General features: G+C 46.8%; 1 protein-coding gene across 1 annotated transcript; it reads left to right on the plus strand.

Annotated features, from left to right (window-relative positions):
- The first annotated feature begins 3,967 nt into the window (after window positions 1-3,967).
- On the plus strand, window positions 3,968-13,590 carry LOC128350118 (uncharacterized). The gene is made up of 2 exons (XM_053307825.1): window positions 3,968-4,175; window positions 12,901-13,590. The coding sequence occupies exons 1-2, from the start codon at window positions 4,035-4,037 to the stop codon at window positions 13,399-13,401; spliced, it is 642 nt and encodes a 213-aa protein (XP_053163800.1). The 5' UTR covers window positions 3,968-4,034; the 3' UTR covers window positions 13,402-13,590.
- Window positions 13,591-20,761: the final 7,171 nt, after the last annotated feature.

Raw genomic sequence — 20,761 nt, forward strand, 5'->3', positions numbered from 1 at the left:
TTGCCCAGGATTGCTGTTTTGTTCTCATGATCAGAAACCAGCCTACAACACAAGCCAGCCAGCCTCCAAGAAGCACCGGCTCCCACACACAGCCTCACGCCTGGCCACCAAGCCTCAAATGAAGACATCATCCCCTGTTCTGATCTTCAGGGAAAGGGGGGCCCAAGGCAAACAGGGAAACAAAAATATAAATTGGGGTGGGGGGATTGCCAAAAGACCAAATTGAATTAGCCTCAGGTTTTGTCCATCCTTTGTATTATTTGCCTTGAAAACTTGACTATTCCTTTTGTGCTAATGGTTGGCACCCAGAGACTTAGTCTCAGGATGCTGTCCCTACATGGGGGGGAGGGAATTGGCAACTCACTTGCCTGTCTTTCTCTCAAGTAAACAGGTTTGCAACCAACAGTGCCTTGAATTGTCTTTCCAAGAAGGATTGGTCCTCCCCAGATGGAAGGAATACCTGGATCCATCGCCAGAATGTGATCCCAAGGGAGTCTCCATCAACAGTGACCCAGGAAAACTAACCAGCAGCAGCAGCAGCTACCCGGGGGCAGTCCCTATCTGCATTTCCAATCCAACCCAATGGTGACAGAACGTCCATCTACTACCCTGTCCTGTGTTCGAGGAAGAAGGCCTAATGCACAGTTCATCTTCCTGCTCCTAAGTGCTGTAGGAGAGGAATAGACAACAAACAAGCAAGCCAATTTGTTCACTTTTCTCTGGAGTCATACATGCAACAGCACTTCCCCAAGCTGTAAAGCCCTGGAACCATCCTACCTGGGTAAGATACCTTGCCAAAGACACTATTTCAAATTCTGCCAAAGACACGATTTCAGATTGCCCACAAGGGGAGGGAGTCAAGGCTCCCACACACATGAACATTTGAGCTTGTGTGTGGACACTAGCCAAACAAGCCAAAACAACACGGATCAGGATAGCCAAAATCCTGCAACGTTTTACAAGAGCATTTGGTTCTCAACTGAAGGACTAAAATATATTTTTCCTTACCAAGGACTTTTAGATTTTGAATTCTAAAGCTCTCCATGGCTTCCTTTTTGGCCATGACAGACTTTAGAGGACACTAAGGGGGGTGGGAGTTGATGATTTGCACCACTTTCTTATATTACTTTCTTGTAGTGACTATGTGCTATCATTATGTTGAAAACCTTGCTATCTCCTGTGCTGTAAGATCATGGACCTCACATGCTTGCTCTCCAGTCATTTCCTTATTTGTTTCACTTATATATTGTGCCAATCATCTCATTGTTTCAACCAGAGCATTTACCTGCAAGTCTGCACCTATCCCCAAGTTACTGATCCCTTTGTGATCTAAGACATTAAGCTGGCCCAAGCTTTACCTGCAATTTTATAGACACTTGTATTAATCAGTGTGATTATACATGACTTGTCATCGCTATCGCTTTCCACAAACTGATAATCCATTAATCACCAGAAGCACCTGGTTCCACAATGCAAGACTGTTATTGAGACTTTATTTGGGATAAAGATGGTTTAAAATCATGTTGCTTGCTCTAAGTTGTATAATCTTTATATGTACACTTTGCTGCTATGTGTAAACCTTTTTATCTATATCAAATCATGCCAGATATGGGTCGTTAAGGATGTGTGTGTGATGTATAGGATTATATAATTATGTTTGTAGCTCTAGAATATTGTATGCAATGTGCCTGCCATAGCACATACCATTTCTGTAAAAACTATGCTTAATGCATCACAAATGTTTAAGGCATCCCAAAACCACATGTGTCCCAAACCCTTTAGCCACACGAAACACAGAGTTCCATCTAAGAGTTTGTGTTAAAAAGCAGCTATTATTAATATTTCCAAACAGTTAGAACTTTCATCTAACTAATATGGAGAGCCTATGGATTTATAGGCACAGAAGATAATTCTAGTTATAGCATGTATTTTCTTTGTATTGATAATCAACATGTTGCTGCTTATAATGCATTCCAGTTTTAATCCAAATGTTTATGAGAACCTTTAAGCCTTGCCACAATGTAAGACCCATACATATAGCTGTACCTTTACAAACCTTAATTAAGGCATCCTGAAGATTCAGGATGATGCAGTGTTTAAGGGGGGAATTGATGTGTTTTAGAAAACCAAAGTAACTCCATTTTACTTAGAATACCTCACTCTAACTTCAAGTAACCCCAGCCCAGCTCAGGCCAGCTCAAGGACACGGCCTCACATGATTATCTCTCTCCACTAAATTGTATCTAAAGAAACTTGGTTCTCACCGTTCTTTGCTGACAGTTAAAGAAAACAGGATGTAACCAAATAAGGGGTGATCACCAGATGAACAATGAATCTTTCTCATGCGTACTAGATACTTAGTCCACCATTTTGTTGCCAAGTATACTATGTCTAGGGTGTCAACATCATTCAGATTGTCTGTATAAATGTAAGATGCACCTATAACCAATTTGTATTTCAATGCAGAGCAATAGCCATTGATTTACCTTGCTGGCTGCAGCAGCAAATAAAATGGCCTCTAATTGATCCCCACTGAGTCTGTTTGATTGGCTAAAAGGCGGACCCAGGGACGAATCGGTATTCACATCAATACCATGAGGGCAACCACCGCAGATTCCAGTTCAGGATTCTCCATAACAAGCAAATCGGCAATCAAATCAAGCCCTCTGGACCTACTGCTGCTTTAAATACTGTGAACAGATTGCAGCAGAAGGTATTTTTCACAGCGCTTAGGTCAAACGCATCTCCGTTATAGCAACAGCATATCAACACAAGTAGGAATAGACGTAAACAAACTAACAGTCGGTTTGCACAAGTAAAGACTTGGATATATAAGAAGAAGAACTATATGTAACAATATATCCCAGGCATGCGCATGTCTTGAGAAATGAAGAAGGTTTCACATCAATCCGAGACTTGGGACAAACTCAGTTTCTCACTCTTTTTGCTTCACAGCCACAAAGACCACCTTGGAGAGCATTGATCGACCACCTCCTCAGGCTGATCCTTTTTGTGCAAGTAAAGCAGGTTTCGTTCTGGAAAGACTTGTGTGCTTGCCCAGGCTCAAAGGTATTGAAATCCAGCCCAGAATACCTGTTGCCAGTGGTAGAAACACAGACAAGTTACCATTACGGCAACCACCACCCATTACAGTTCAGGATTCTCCATCATAACCAAACAGACCATCCAATACTGCAACAACTCTGTATCAGCTGAACAAAGTGCATTTCTGCCCTAGTCAACCTTGATTAAGAAGCAGAAGGGAAAACCCTCCTGCAGAAGCAAATCCTCTCTGGACCTTCTGCTGCTTGAGATCTTCGGAGCAGATCACAGCTGGAGGAGTTTCCACAATGCTTAGTCCAAATGCAGTTGCACTGTAGCAACAGAGCAATACAAGTAGGAATAGAAAATAACAAACAAATCAAGCAAATAACTGCGGCCAACTTCTCCTCAGTCTGACCCTGCAAAGGAGAGAGGAGGAAAGGAATAAGTCCCTGCGGCTGGCCAGGGCTTGTTTTGAAATAATGACATGGGAAGACCAGGCTTCTGATTGGCCACACGATTTAATGCCGGGTGGACCAAGACTGTGTCTGTCGAAATGCGTCTGGCCCAAGACACTGGATTGTCACAGCATCTCCTTCCGCTGCGCCACATCACAGAAGCCCAATCTACATGTGCTACAGAACACTTCATTCCTTTGATATAGACAGTTGTCAACCTCTTTGAAGCGCAGGACTCCCGTGTCGCAGGGGCATCCCCTCTCAGTGGTGGGGGCCTTTCTGTCTCTGCCTTCTGATACAGCTGAGGGGAGGGCATGGCATGCAGCAAGGAACTGAAGAACACGGCCTCAGGCAGGTCAGGACCTTGCAGATCTCCGGGCAGGGACACCAGAGCAGGAGTGGTGTTGCTCCAGCCATGTTGACAAGCCCAATGCAGGCTTTGATCTCCCACCGGCTAGTTAGGGTGGTTGTGCAGCAACCTTCCAGGAAGGCTTTGCTGATGCTCAGCATGTCAGCCACCGTCTGGGGAAATGCATGTTGCGTCCTCTGGGTGCCGAGCCTGTTCTGAATCTTTCTGTCTCAGGTATGAAAGCACTGCATGTCCGGGTGGACTATCACCGTTTACGTAAGCGTCCCTATAAAAAAACTGAACATCGGATGCCAGGACCTGTTTACGTAAGTTTTATGCAAGCGTCACATTCCCTCCAGCAGAAGAATGGGGTTCAGAACCCATGGGGGGTGGGCCGCATCCTTGGGCCATGGAGGGATGGAAGATCTTTCTCCCATTCCACTTGTGCAAGGGGTCCCACTGAAGTGGGGCTGTCAGTTACTGAGGTTTGGGGACTTCCTAACTCTGAGTCAGGGATAGGAGGACAGTGACTTGGAAACTATTCCTCCTCCTCCCCCCCCCCCACTTCTGGGCATCACAGCTGTGCCAGGGCACAGCAAGGAAAGCAACAGAAGGATGCTGTGGAGAGAGCCATTGACACATCTGGCACTGTCCATCTTGCATCAGTTTGTTACCTGGGAGAACCCCAGTTACCACAAACCAGACGAACAAGGATGATTGAAGGAAGCAATAGTCATCATTTATTGAACCAAAACCAGTGCTGGTGGCTTTTCCTGGCGCCTCGCGGCCTACCAGAAAAAAACGCGCCAAATACCCAGTGCCTTGGGATTTTATACCTTGGCATTGTTACACAGCTGGGCATCACCATTCAGCCCGAGGGACCAATTAGTTTATTACATTTACACATGTGTTTGCCTTGAGGCTGGACTTTGCCTTAAGTTTCGGTTCCTCAGCACACAGATAAGCAAATTAAGAGAAGATACATCTACATTCCAAGAAACAGAACAGTTACAGTCTGAAATAAGCCTATCAAGTCAAGTCAAGTCAAGTTTTATTTACGGTCCTAGACCAAACAATCCATGCATACAAATAGCAGAACAATTTATAAAAACTCTATAGGTTCTCATTATACATCTTAAAAGCAATATAACAAAATTTAGCTACAGAGTTAAAATTAAAAACATTTTCATCAGAGAGTAAAAATTTAACAATTTGTTCAGCAGATCGGTCCGTCTGTTTACAGACCAGAGGTAGAATTAAGTGCTCCCTTGATTGCCTATGTATTTTACAGGATAATAGAATATGCTCAATAGATTCTATTTCCCCACTGCCGCATCTGCAGAAGCGTTCTTCCAGGGGAACACCACTGTATCTCCCGGCTAATAGTGCAGAGGGAAAAGAATTTGTTCTTGCCCTTGTAAATGCCCACCGGAATTTGCTGAGTGTAATATGGGACAAATAATTTGCTGGTGAAAGATCCCATCTAGTTCTTACTCCTTTATAGAATTGTGTCAAAGAGGCCCAGTTATTTTGCAATTCAATATCTGTCAAACGCTGTTTTACTATTCTTTTAGCATTTCCCAAGTCTAACTCCAGCAGTTGTTCAGGGTCTATTCCTAGAGCAGCAAGCTTTTTACTAACTACAGTGCACCACTGCGGTTGTGGGTTTAACGATAGAAACTGAGGAATTAGGCCCACCGGGCATAGGTGGACTCTCAACCAAAAGTAAATGATTAATAGCCAGGCACGAGATTCGATCTTTATGAGGCCAGCCTCCATACGCAGTATTACGTTTGCGGTGCATCTTGTAGTACCAAAGATAGCTCTCAAGAAACCGGATTGAATTCTTTCAAGCATATCAAAGTTCGCATAAGGTCCCAATTGGATCCCGTACAACAGCTGAGGGATAACCTTTGCTAGATATAGTTTTAAAGCCGCAGGAATAAAACCTGCTCCCTGCGTTCTGAAAAATCTGTTAATTGCCACCACACTGCGTTTTGCTGAGTCAGCTACCATTCTCATATGTGCCGCTTTCCCAGCATTTTGTTGGAAAACCACCCCAAGATATTTTATTTGATTGACCTGTTCTAATTTATGTCCATCCAAGGTCCATGTAAATTTCCTTGGTTTATTTTTAAAGCACATAATTTTAGATTTGTTATAATTGATCTTCAAGTATTCCTCTTGGCAATATGATGTTAGAACGTCTAAAGCTCTTTTGAGCCCGACCCTGGTTTGAGATAAAATAACCGCGTCATCCGCGTACATCAGGATCGGGATCTTTTTGTTGGCTAGTTTAGGTGCGTGGATATCAACATTTTGCAGCCGTTTAATCAGATTGTTAATGTAAAGATTGAATAAATAAGGGGCCAACACACACCCTTGCCGCACACCTTTCTCTGTTGGAATTGAATTGGTGAAATTGCCGGCAGTGTCTAAACGTACTCTTAAAGAGGAGTTCTCATGGAGCTTGATGAGCAATAATAAAAGCCTTTGATCTATAGATGTGCTAGCCAATTTAGTCCATAGTAAACTCCTTGAAATTGAGTCAAAGGCCATTTTAAGATCCACGAAAGCGGCGAACAGTGGTCTTTTATGGACCCTAACTTGTTTGTCCACAAGTTGTTGTAAAATTAAGCAATGGTCCATAACCGATCTATTCGGTCTAAAACCTGCTTGCTCATCATGGATTATATGCTCCTGCTCCATCCAAGAGCAAAGTTTTACACACAGATGTTTGGCGTACAATTTACTTATTATATTCAAAAGGCTAATTGGCCTGTAATTAAAGGGATCCTCCCTATTGCCTCTTTTATAGATCGGGACCACCATGGCTGAGCCCCACTGCTGAGGGAATTGTGCAGTTTGATCTATATAGGTGAACAAAAGAGCCAATGCTGGGGCCCACCAGTCTATATGAGCCTTTAATAGTTCTGGAGGGATGTAATCGTTCCCGGGTGCTTTTCCACCCTTCAGCTGCATAATTAGTTGTTCCACCTCATAGGTGGAGACCGTAGGCCAGGAAGGTAAAGTATCTATATGTAGGTCAATCTGGGGTTTAAATGTGTGGTTGCTATAGAGTTCCCGAAAGTGTGATTCCCATAATTCAGGGGCAATTGGACAGGCCTGTTCTGAGTTTACCTTCTTTTGGGATAATGAAATCAGCCTCCAAAAATGTGTTAAATCATTTTTCCTGGCTGCTTCTATCAGAGATAACCATTCCTTTTGAGTTGCAATCATCTTCTTAGTTCTAAGAAGAGCTTTATACTCCTTTTTCTTTTTAGACAGTTCTAAATGTGTATGTGTAGACGGGCAGAGAATAGCATATTTTGAGAGCATGACAAGATGCTTTTTTGTCCTTATGCAATCTTGGTCAAACCACTTTTTGGTATGGCCAGTTTTCTTTTTAGATTTGGCACGATGATCTTTAGTTAGTAGAGATTTAATTGATCTTGTAAGAACCTCATACTTTTCAAGAATATGGGCATTTTGGTCTCTTTTAATCAGTGCATCCAGCAGCCCTTCCTTAAGTGATTCTCCGTTCTTCGAGTTAAACCATTCGGAGAAAACTTGATTAATTTGGGAATTCCAATTGATTCTGGAAGTCCCATCAATGGCCTGTTGTGTAAAGGGCATAACTCTAGAACTCGTATCTTGCTTCATGAAAGTGTATTTTAGTACTAAAGGATAATGGTCACTTTCTGGCCTAGCTATGATGTTAAATCTAGGTATTGCCTCAAATACATCTCTAGAAACTAATACATAGTCAATAGTAGATCGATTAGTGCCCCGTTGGAAGGTAAATTTTCCTGGGCAGTCCCCAGATGCAGTGCCATTCAGAATTAATAAGTCCAGTTTGTTAGCCATTCGGGCTAAACATAACCCCGCGAAATTGCACGTTAGGTCTAGAGAAACGCGATTAGATAAACCAAGTTCTAACTCATCCAATGGGGGCCACAAAGAAAAACTTCCATAAAGTGAGACGTCATTGTGACCTAGTCTCGCGTTGCAATCTCCAGCTATAATCAGAGGCGTATTAGGGTATTCATCTATAAGCTTAAAGATGTATTGTTCAATTTCACCCCAAAGCGCCTCCGTCTGTGAGATGCAACTCTGCGTTGGGACATATAAGTTTACACACAGAAAGCTGGTTTTATGATCAGAGACCAGTATAGCCAAAGCCCACTCCCCAGGACAAGATACCTTCACCACCTGCGCATTAAAGCGTGGGGTGATAAATATACCAAGGCCTCCCAATGGTCTACCAGCCTTCTTACTAGCCAGAGCTGGCCTCGTGTAGGAAATATAGTTTTTGAACTTTATTTCGCCTAACCACCATGTCTCCTGTAAGATTATGATATCAAACTTAGAGAGAAAATTCAGGAGGTCACAATCTAAAAGTTTAGAGCCCCAACCATGGATATTCCAGACAATTATTGTAGCGGATTGACAAGCCAGGTGTGGAATAGGATGTCAGTTTTGCCTGGCAGTGTCCCCGACAGTGTCTCGTTCCACCAAAGTTTCTTCTCCTTCAGCGAGCCAATCCCTCAAACCCAGTTTGGATGGAGATTGAAGTAGAACAGAGTTGAATTGAAATGAATGCTCTATAAGCGGAGATAATAATTCCATAGAAGCATTATCCAAGGAACTATTAGGCTGTCCAGTTAAGTTCCTGTTAGTTGCACTCAACGCTTCTATTTGGGTTGAGTTATTGGTTGAAATCAATGCATAAAACTCATCCAAATGTGGGTCAGATGATAGTGGTATCGCTGGAATAAACTTACCAGGATGCATTGTTTTAATGGGTGCTCGTTTAGTGGCCGAAGGAGTTATGTTCAGTTTATCCTCCGCCACAAGGGGTTGTATTTTCCTTGGTGTAGTGGTTAAATAATCGCCAGGTTGTGATGGATCGTTCCAAGGGTTGGCGATTTCATAATGAGGATGGTATTGAGTTCCGCTGTATTGTTCTGAATAAGGAGTAAGTTGTGTACTTCCCTCTCTCAAAGGGGAGCTCAGCCCATTCACTGTTTCGTATCTCGTAGAACAGACTGCATCTTTAGATCTAGCAGGTACGTAGGTACGTTTGGGGCAGCGGACAGTAGAGTTATTAAAGTTCCTGCTGTCTCCAGTTGAGCATTCTATTAAGGATAACGTAATCAATTGGGAAACATCCCACGGTCCTGTTAGGTACTCAAGATCTCCTGCTGTCTCCGTTGCTATGGATGTAGAGGATGGAGAAACTTGGGATTGCTTATCTACAGATTTTGAAGTAGATTTCCCCATCCTATGCTGTTTAACCTGAACAAAATATTTATCCAATGGAGTCGCAATTGAGGGTTTAGAAAATACTCTTTTGGGGAAGATTCTCCACTTATGCAGAAATTTCCTCATCCTTGCCAAGGATGCAGGAATTAGATCATTTTCAAAGGATAGTAGTAACTTCAGCACGAGGGGATTCCTTGTATGCTGCCTTTCAAATTTCTTAAGGTCCACAGATTCCTCCTCAAAACCCAGCAGCTGCGCCAAAGATTTTTTGATATTATGCAATTTATCCCAGCGACAAACATTATGTCCATCCAGAATGATAATGAGTTCACTCTGGCAGGGTTGGAAAATATACCCTGCACCAGATTTAGCAGACAAATCATCAGCTATTGGGGAGCAGCAAATGGTATCTGCACCAGTGATTACTGTCTGAGAACATGCTTCAGCAGTAGCAGTGGGTTTAATTTGCCTTGTAGTGTTATTCAATTGATTTACTTGTTCATTAATCTTATCCAGTTTTGCATTTACTGTAGAAAATCTCTGAAATAGGCACAACAAGGTTTCAATCATTAAAATAAAGGATTTTAGATTGGGGTCGGAGGCTGAGTCAGCTGCTGCCAGGTTCTTTAGCATTGTATCCACTCCAGTGGTACCATTCCCAGCCAGTGGATTCACCTGTGCATGGGGCGTAAGTGGTGAGGAAATTGAGATCCCAGAGATAGACAAATTCAAGGAATCCTCAGATCTATTAGCATTTCTATTTCCTGGATTGATCTCATTTATCTCATTTAACATACATATTGGTGTCTGTTTCATAAGAAAGGAATCTAGCTTTGTTTGCGTATACGCTGTAGTTAGTTTGACTTCAGCTAGAGAATCGTGCAGCTGTTTCTTGTTAGATATGGAGTGTTTCTTATTACCAGTTATCTTCCTTTTAGTGCACTTCTTTCTCATTGTTTGGGCTCGCTTCATACTTGCTGTTTAATTATCTCCTCTGTTGGTCATATGCTGTCAAGGTCAAACTTTTAAACAGTCCCAAATCTTATTCAACCATCCACCATCCACCTCATCGAACACGAACCCCCCGGTAGCAGGCTGTCTGCCAGCCGGTCAGCTTCAAACTTCGTATCTCAGCCTTGATATTACAGTATTCTTCAAAGTCTAGGCTCCTCAGCAACCCCAATTTGCTAATGTTTACAGCAATACTGTTAAGGAAGATTAAAACCACAAGTAAGTCTTTAAAAGATTAAAATACAGCTCACAAGACGCTGATGAGACTGAGAGGGAGCCAGAAGCCTATCATTCGATGCCTATGCTAATGCAGTTTGCAACATCCGTACCCACTTCCCCCACCCTGTCTGTCCTTGGTAGATAAGAGACTCAACAGTTTCAACAGTAGAGAACAATAAGGAATTTCCCATTCCACAAGTTGGTCCAAATAGACCCCCTCAGTGGAAGACTTTCCAGGGTGAAGTACTCCTCAGTCTTAGGACAGCGATGGGGTCCGTCCGTGCAGAGCATGTCTCTGCTCCTTGGGCTCATCCCATGCCTACTTGCAGACTCTGGTGTAAGGCTTGCGATCAGAGCTTGTTTACCCCACAGACTTCGGTTGGATCAATCTTCACGGCCCTCCTACCCCGCCCTCACTCCCGAGGAAGCTTTTTTGTTTGGTTGTGTAAGCATTGCCACTGCAGGTCATGGAGCAATTCATACACTCTGAGTAAGACAGGTCTCTCTTTTCAAGACATTACAGAAATAGCTTGGGAAAGAACATGACGGATAGGTTGATCGAATATTCACCCATGCATTTAATAGATGGGATAAGATAATTCTCCAGAATGTTCTCTTCAGCTCTAATCAATGCATTGGTCAGTATTCTTTTCTAAGTCGGCACTTGTGATCCTTTCAGGGCAGCCATTCAAACTCGTGATCAAATGGGTCGGCTAGTGGGGTAGTGTATGCAGGCACCGTGAGTAAAGGGTGCACCTTGAAGTATAGCTCAGCCCCCAGATGCTGCTGCAGGCCTGTGTTAAGGGCCCTATTCAAGAAGCCAACACTTGTGTGCGCCTTGTGAAGTTTCAATGGATAACACACCACAGAGCTGTCCTCATGGCTATTAGTTGGTGGGACAAGCACCCAGCCTCTTTCAGGAGCTCTGCACCCTCCCAAGCGCCAATCACATACCAGTCAAAAACCTCATCAGAGAAGAGGGAAAGGAATGCATGGGAGGCGTGTGCAGACTCTGACAGTGTCATCCTACTTTCCCGGAGCATAGGAGGAGCAAAGTTGGAGGAAATGCCTTCAGAGTATCAGGAGGAATCCAGACCTCAGAGCAGTGACCTTGACTCTGTTCCAAGCAGGGGCCATTGGAGCAGAAACCCTTCAGCCTGAGAACCATTCCCCACTGTGCTGACCTTGGCATGGCCCTGCTCTTTTCTCAGTGCCGGCAGGGCCCTTTAAGAGAGAAGGAGCCCTCTTAGAAGAGCTCTCTGGAAAGGCTGAAGTTCCAGCATGCCTGCCAACATAGAACAGGGGCTCAAGGGGGTTCCTTTTTCCTTAGGGGAGCACACACATATATAAACACTGCGGCCTGTGCAGATGGCAGCACTGCACATTGGGTATGGTCATCCACACATATGGGTCCAGGGGGACTGTGCAGAGTTTTTGGCTTGGGCTGAAGCTGCGCACAGGCCCAGCAAATAATTTGTCAGGGTTAGGGCTAGACAATCACATAAGGTGAAGGAGGCCTGCTGCTGAAGATCACTGCTTCAGGCAGCTCTGAGGGGAGCAAGATTCGGGCAGGAAGATCAGGACCTTGGATAGCTCCAGACAGGAACAGTCCAACTGGTGGGGGACACCAGAGCAGGGTAGACGTTGCTTCAGCAATGTTGAGAAGCCCACTGCCGGCTTCCATCTCTTGCTGGCTAGTTAGAATGGCCGGCTGGCACAACAGTTGTGCCCTTGTGCCGCATCTTTCCACCAGTGCTCTCCTGCTGCTCGGAATGTCAGCCACCATCTGAGGAAATGCATTTCCAGCCCTCTGGGTACCGAGCCTGTGCCGAAACTTTCTCTTGAAGGTGGAAGAGCCTTGGCTTACTGAGTGTCTGTCACAGGGTGACTATTAATTTAAATGTGCACAATGGCGAAAAGAAAAACCTGCCCATCACATGAGGAGACCTCTCAGCATACGTTCTATGAAATCTTACCTTCCTAACAGAAGAGGAATGGGGGCCGGAACCAGAGGGTGGGGGGCTGCATCTGGCACTGTCCATCTAGCATCAGTTGGTTCGCATGTCCTCCCGCCCTGGAAGCCTTTCCAGTCTTTGGTGATCCTCTGCCTTAGGCCAGATCTAGGGAAGGTCAGTGCAGTAGTCCCATGATCATTCCTGTGATGTAGCTGAGATTTCAGAAGTGGGTCTGTGTCCTTTTCTTGATTTCTTTTAGAAGTTGAGAAAAAGTCAAGATGGCACAGGGGCTCAGGGGGATTCCTTATCCCTTAAAAGAGCACACACACACCCCGGTCCTGCACAGAGAGCAGCACTGTGAGACCAGACCAGACGGAGAGACCAGAGCAGGGTAGAGGTTGCCTCAGCAATGTGGACAAGCCCACTGCAGGCGTAGATGTCTTGCTGGCTAGTTAGGGTGGCTGTCTAGCACAACAGTTTTGCGTTTGTGCAGCATCATTCCAGCAGTGCTCTGCTGCTGCTCCGGATGGCAGCCACAGTCTGAGATCATGCTTCTTCATCCCTCCGGGTACTGAGCCTGTGCTGAACCTTTCTGTTGCAGGTCCAAGATCCATGGCTCGCTCCAGGACTGGGTGGATTTCTCCCGGAGCATGAGCGCTGGCTGCAAGAATTTCTCTGTGGCACGATGAGACCTTTGCTGGTACGTATTATGCATTCCCTACGGAAGAGGAATGGGGGTAACAACCCAAGGGATGGTCCGCATCCTCAGGATAGGGTGGGAGTGCTAAATCTGCCACCCATTCCACTGGTGCCAGGGGGACCGGTAAAGTGGGGCTATCGGGGTCTAAACTATGGGGACTTCTTATGGGACAGGGCAGTTAATCAGAAAAGAATCCCACCTCTCCTTTTCACCCTGGGGGGCTTCACACTGCTGTGCACCACAGCCAAAGCTGCACACAGGCGCAAGAAACAATTTGCTAGGGTTTACCGAGCCTGTGCTGAACCTTTCTGTTGCAGGTCCAAGAGCCTTGGCTCGCTCCAGGACTGTGTGGAATTCTCCCTGAGCGTGAGCGCTGGCTACAAGAATTTCCCTGTGGCATGATGAGACCTATGCTCGTACGTACACAACAGTTTTGCCATATACTGAGTGGCAGTATACCATTCGTCCACCTAGCTCAGTATGGTCTACACAGAGTGGCAGCGGCTTCTCCAAAGTTGATTGTTCAGCATCATTCTAATAGCACTCTGTGGTTCTGGATGTCAGCCACCATCTGCGGAAATGCATTTTTGGTCCTCGGGGTACTGAGCCTGTGCTGAACCTTTCTGCCTCAGATCCAAGAGCCTCAGCTCACCCCAAGACTGCATAGATCTTGCCATGGGAGTGAGCATCACCTAAGGAATCTGAACATCTCATGCCAACACCTATCCATATGCATTTTATGCAAGGCTTAAGTCTTCTATAGAAGAGGAATGGGGGTTGGAACCGAGGGGTGGACTGCATTCTTGGGCCATGTAGGGAGTGCTAGATCTTTCCCCATTGCACGTGTGCAAGGGGGTTGTGGTAGAGTTTCTGTGAAGGTTCAATAGACAACACACTACGGAGCTGTACTCATCATGGCCAAGAGCTTGCTAGGACAAGCTCCCAGCCAGTCTCAGGAGCTGTGCGCCCTCCCACTATGGAGTCACGTATGCATCAAAAACTAGATCTGAGAAGAGGGAAATGAACCCAGGGGAGGTGGGCACAGACTCTGGCAGGGCCATGCTACCCAGCACACTCAGCCAGCAAATAACCCAGATCGGAGGAAATGCCTTTAAAGCCTGTGTCCGCCTCCCACGGGACCCTCCCCTCCGACGACCCAGCCCTCAACTCACACACTAGTTGGGGAACACCAAAAACATGCACAACCCCCCCAAGGAGAACAGGATTCCTGTACCATTCAGTCTCTGATTTGGACTGTGAAAACAGCAGTCCTGAGAGAACGTTGAGTATTCCCATGATGGAGCTGAGATTTCAGAAGTGGGTCTGTGTCCTTTTCTTGATGTCTTTGACCCAAAGTGCGGAAAGGCAGGATTGCATAGGCCACTACTTGACCTGTTGTCATTAACCTTCTCACCATGGGTATTTGCAAAAAACTCCACCGAAGAATGGGGCAGACAAAGCAGCTCATCCCACAGAATACTGCAAGCCATAGAGGTAGTGTTTGGGAAATGATGCCGTTGTTAACATCGCGGAGCTGGGGAGGACCAGCAGAGCTTCAAGAGAGCTGCTCTCATGGCCATCAACTGGGTCGGACAAGCTCTCAGCCAGTCCCAAGACCCAGTCACGTAGGAATCATCAGAGAAGAGGGGGAGACACCCGTGGGAGGCAGGCACAGACTCCGCAAGTTTCACCCTACTCAGCCAAACTTCACTAACAGCTTGCATATAAGATCCAAGAAGTGCTCGGCATTTGAGTTATTAATCTCTCAAATTCTGCCAAATCTCTGAGAATACCACCTTGCTTTTGTATTTCCTTCTGTGCTATGCTCTTGATTGGTGAATCTTGAAACCAGCCTCCACTGCAAACTCCAGCCCTTTCCACAACCAAGGCCGAACGGACCCGACCCTACTTTGTGGTAAGCACCCTCCCTTTCCAGGGAATCCTGGGCTCTCTACTCCTGTGGGATGGCGCTTGGAATTCCCCCCCCCTCATATCCCCCTATTTCTCCAGCAGAAAGCCTGTTTCTGGGTTTCAAGGGTTGTTGCAGTGGTGGTGGTGGTGGTGGTGGTGGTGGTGGTGAGAACAACAACAATGAATTACATGTGTAAACCTGACTCTGACTTGGCTGGCAAATGGCTCTTTTGTTCCACCAGGAGACAGACCCTAACCACCCCAATCTGTCCTGTGGGCCAAACCAGAGAGCAGTGCTCTTGCAGCAGGTGGGCCGAGAAAAAGTCCTGAGGCGCTTCCGCAAGCTGGCACAAACACACCACCTCCACCCTGTGGGAAGAACTGCCCCTCCAGTACGGGTGAGCCTAGACTGGTTAGAGTACTAGCAACTTCTCTTTTACAAGCCAACGTGTCCATCCTCATGTTCCACCATGGCCTGGGAAGCTCACGGCTGCCTGGTAGATCCCAGTAGACCCTCTTCACACCTTTCTTCCTGCCCTTGTATCCATCCAGTTTGTATATAAGACCCAAGAAGTGCTCGGCACTTGAGTTATGAATCTTTCAAATTCTGCCAAATCTCTGAGAATATCACCTTGCTTTTGTTTTTCCTTCTGTACTGTGCTCTTGATTGGTGAATCTTGAAACCAGCCTCCACTGCAAAGTGTCACTTTCGTGTGTTCCACCAGGGTCCCAAAACCCAACATGTCTGCCTTACCTGTGGCCTCGACCCCACAACTGCATTCCCTAAAAAGAAAGGAAGGTTTGAGACATTGGAACGCTTTCGGAAGCAGAATTAGGTGAGGAAATCAGAATCACGCGGGCCCCAAACGAGTACTAAGTTCTCTGGGAGAAGCTTTTCCCTGCGCTCTGCCTCTTTGCTGAAGCGTGTGGGTATCTAAGGCAGGCCCCAGTAGGGCCTTGGCACTCTGGAAAGTGGGGAGGAGGTGAGACCTGGTCTGGTGGGCGCCTTGGGGACACCTTGCCCCCTTGGAAGAGGACAGCAGTTCCTTCCAAGCAGAAGTGCAGATTGCTGCATTTTCAAAGTCTGCATGCCTTGGTGAAGACCAGGGAGTAAGTGTGGAGGAAGCGCCTCTTGAGAAGTGTCGCCTCGGTGTGTAGCAGCTGTGAAAAAGACAATTTCCATGCAAAGAATCACCAGGAAGGGGACTGAGAACAGAGCTGCTAATATCATCACCCCTTGAGACATCCACATTTGGAGTCATACTCTGTACAGTTCTGGTCACCATATCTCTCAGAGGACATTCCGGAGGTATGAAAGGTACAGAAGAGGAAACCGAGAGGATCAGGGGGCTGGAGCACCTCCCTTATGAGGCTCAGTTTCCACATCTGGGGCTTTTTAGTTGAGGGGAGAAGGCAACGAAGGGGAGCCACGATCGAGGTTTATCAAATGATGCCTGGTGTCTAGAATGTGGAGAGTGAGAAGAATTTCTTCCCCTCCCATAAGACTGGAACCAGTGGCCATCTCATGAAAATGATTGCCAAGTCATTCAGGAACAGCAGAAGGGAGTCCTTTTGGACACAGTGTATCATGAATCTAGGGAATTCTCTGCCACGGGATGCGGTGCTGGCCACCAGCTTGGAGGGCTTTAAAGGGGACTCTGGCCATTTCACAGAGGACAGGCCTATCCATGGCCACAAGTCTGGATGGCTGTAGGTCACCTCCAGGCTCAGAGGCAGGATGCCCCTGAGTAGCAGTTGCAGGGAGCCATGGCAGGGGAGGGGGCAGGCCTTCACCTCTGGCCTGGGGGCTTCCCAGAGGCAGCAGATGGCCAGTGTGGGAAACAAGAGGCAAGACAGGATAGCATGTCTTTCCTGAAGGATCTCCTCTGAAAAAGGGCAGGGTCAGGGAAGACCTCCTCCTTGTGCAGCCATTAAAACTTATCTTCACTCATCAATCCTTTGTCTGGGATGACATCCTCATGTCTCTCTCTTTTCTACCTTTAGAAGAAGAGCAGGAAGAGGAAAAGGCCATATGATCCAGGAGAAGGCCCAAGGTAACTTTGTTTGAAGCTTTCCTGATGTGTAAATCTCCACCTCGAAAGGAAGGCTGGGGTGGGGTGGGGGATTTGAAGCACAGCCAGAGCTTTGGTCCTCCCAGACCAGGAGTGGCATCAACGACTAGCAGCAGCTCTGCAGGGTCACAGGCAGCAAAAATAACTTGGCCCCGGGCAGAAATCTCTTGTGGCGTCTTCCGCGATGCATCAAGGTGGTTCCTGCCCTCCGGCATCCGGACGAGTCTCCCTTTCTGGCCTGGGGTTCTGGCGTGGCTTCTCCCTGATCCACCTTTTGTCCACAAGGGGGAAACGTTCTTGGATGGGGGAGCATTTGTTCACCTGAGCAGTGCCCACCCTGCGCCATGGGAAGGGGTACAGGTTGGTCAGCTCCATGGAGATGTGGGAACTAGGCCTGAGGCCGGGCCTGAAAGCCATGGGGCTGGGATCGGTGCTTTTCTGGATCTGAATGGTCGGAAGCCTGCAGAGCAAACCCTGGCCAGCCGCAGGGACTGACTCCTTTCCTCCTCTCTCTTTTGCAGGATCAAACGGAGGAGAATCTGACCCTAGTGACATTTGTACTTCACTTAACTATTTTCATTATATTATTTAGTATTATTTGCTTAATTTATGATTTCGTAGGAATGAGATATATATAAACTTGTGCGAACCTACTCTTTGTGTATGTATTTGTGTTCTTACTTGTATTGATTTGCTGCTGCTAAAATGCAAATGCATTTGACTACCTCAGCCCTGTGGAAACACCTCCTGCTGGGGTCTCTTCCCCATATTTAAGGCATCTGTAGGTCCAGAGCAATTGCTCCTGTGGAAGGGTTTTTCCTTGTATTTCTTCATCCTAGTTGGCCATCAGTCTCTTTTAGAATCTCTTTAGCGTTTCCCTCAGAGGTTGACAAGCTGCCTTGTTGACGATCTTCTTTGATGCCCCTTATCGCGGGCTTGTCTGTTGGAAAACTGAAGAGCAGATCTGAGTCGTGCAGAAATGGACTTGGCCCTGCTGATACAGAACTGTTGCCTGGGATATGTTATTACATCTATTTCTTCTTCGTATATATCCAAGTCTTAACTGGTACAAACCTACTGTTTGTTCCTTTGTTTACATCTACTCCTACTTGTATCGATATGCTGTTGCTATAATGGAACTGCATCTGACCTGACCACTATTCATTATTGTTGTTGTTGATGTTCTTGAATACAATCCATGACTAAAAAAACATTTCCTTCCAGTATCTGTCTCATAGGAACATAGGAAGCTGCCATATACTGAGTCAGACCATTGGTCCATCTAGCTCAGGATTGTCTACACAGACTGGCAGCGGCTTCTCCAAGGTTGCAGGCAGAAATCTCTCTCAGCCCTATCTTGGAGAAGCCAGGGAGGGAACTTGATACCTTCTGCTCTTCCCAGAGCGGCTCCATCCCCTGAGGGGAATCTCTTGCAGTGCTCACACTTCTAGTCTCCCTTTCATATGCATTCAGGGTGGACCCTGCTTAGCTTAGGGGACAAGTCATGCTTGCTACCACAAGACCAGCTTTCCTCTCCTCTCTCCTTTGAGGCTTATTGTACAATACGTCACCAAGGCCATAAAAAACATTCTTCCAGGGGACTGACACCATGCAGCCCTTCTGGTTTGGAGTTGGGGGGAGCTTTCTTCCACCCTGGCTACTGTTTGAAAATGCCAAACAGCTTTTGAGCACTTCGCCCCTTGCACGCCCACACTGGAGCACTTTGGCATCAGATGCTTTTCTTCCCCTCTTCTCTTTTCAGGACCAAAACAAAGACCCCGAAATCTCAGCACCCAGTCTTTGGCAGAGTCAGGCTCAAGTGCATTATCTCCTTCAGAAAAGGTCCCAACTGTCACATTGAGAAGCCCTGAAAAGCAGTGCAGAGGAGGCAGGCAGGGCTGTCCCTGGCTGGGCTGTGGGGCTGTAGGGCTGTGGGGCTGTAGGAGCGAGTGGGACCTGGCTGGGCTGTGGGGCTGTAGGCTGTGGGGCTGTAGGAGCGATTGGGACCTCCTTCTCTAGCTTTGCTAGGCCCCAGAGAAAGGCAGTTTTCAGAAGCCCCTATGAGGAAGCAAGATTCGATGCTTTAAAAATTCATGCCAGCCAATCTTAACAATGCATAGCCAACCCACTACTCTGTTGCCCTGCTAAAAAGCAGGATTTCCACCTCCTTGTTCTCCTGCAGCCAATATTGAGAGCCCAAGCGGTGGCATAGTGAAGAGTTCTGGGAGAGACCAGGGGAGACCTGGGTTCAAATCCTCCTCTACTCAGCCCTAATGCTCACCGGGTGATCTTTGGCCTGATACTCAGTCTCTCCCATCCTAACCTACCTCACAGGATTGTTGCCAGAATAGAAGTGGGGAGGCAGAACCGTGCACACCATCCTGACGGAAGAGCAGGATATCAGTGGCATGACAAAATACATGCCTGTGGACATCCCAGATACCTATTTATGTTCAGTATTAGCCACATAGCGACCTCCAATGGAAGTATCGCTTGGGTGTTCAGTGCCAAAACAGAAGGAAAAGTCACCTACTTGCAATCAATTTAGGCGAAATACAGTATATGTCCCCCAATTGGGATTTCAAACTAGACAGCAGATTGGCAGACACACCAACATTCCGTCTCGCCCAGCACCGCCCAGCTCTGACTGGCAGCAGTTTCTCTTTCCGAAAGCACTGACTCTTGGTTCTTTTCCCTAGTTCCCTTTTCTTGATCTAAAATTGCTTCTCAAGCTTCGATGAGCCCTGTGGGGCATAGAAATATCGTTTCAGCAGTAGCAGTATTACATATCTGTTTCGGAAAGAGAGGCAAAGCTCCTCATGGAGGCACAACTGGGACACCTGTGGGCAAGGTGGATTCAAGATAACCAGCAGATACGTCTAACCAAACTATGAAGGAAAAGAAGCCAGATGGGGGCTACTCCTCCAAACTGCCCCAATGTAACTCCCTGGAGCGGAATGTGCATGGACTCTAGGCAATTGACAGGCAACTAGCTGGGCAGAGCTCATGGGGCTCAGTGGCAAAGAGAGGAAAAGTAGGGTGTAACTGAAAGAGCAGGCAATGTCTCCGCTTGCAGAATACTCCCTCACAGCAGTCACAAGCCCTTCTGCTTCTGAGGGGAAAGGGGGTCTCAAACTTCTTCCTTGCACAGCCTCAAGGCATACCAGGGATATGCTGCAACCTTTTCTTGCGGACCTATACTTGCAAGAATCGATTCGGCATAACAAGTCCTTCCAGAAACTGGGGCCCATCCATGCTTGCTGTGTGAGATGGGTGTGGCACAATATTGACCCGGAAGGAGGAAGGGGCGGAGCTCAGGGGAAGATTACCACTTGGGTCGGCTGGAAAAGACTCCTGCCTGAAATCTTGGAGAGCTGCTGCCAGTCAGGATGGAAAAGACTGAGCTGGAAGGACCACTGGTCTGATAGGGCCACTTCCTAGGGATGAGTAGACAGGTCCAAGCCTGGAGAAACCTTGTTTGCGGAGAAGGGTGAAGGAGCTGTTGTCTATACTGAGGGAGAGAAACACAATGCCTCCTCTACACCCATCTGCCCAGTGTCATCACTCCTACCCAACCTGCATTTCAAGTTGAAGAGAGTTCCAGGAATCACCACCACCAGGTGGCTATTTCACCACCTGCCGGAATAGCCAGACAGATGTTCCCAATGGCATCCCATTGAAAGGTGGTAGATAAGTGTTTGTAGTCATAGCACTGTCGAATTAAGGCTTTGGTGCGTCCAGAGGAGGGCCACGTAGAGGCTTTGAATCCCTGCAGTCAC

Source organism: Hemicordylus capensis, chromosome 3 (genome assembly GCF_027244095.1).
Source record: "Hemicordylus capensis ecotype Gifberg chromosome 3, rHemCap1.1.pri, whole genome shotgun sequence".
NCBI lineage: Eukaryota > Metazoa > Chordata > Lepidosauria > Squamata > Cordylidae > Hemicordylus > Hemicordylus capensis.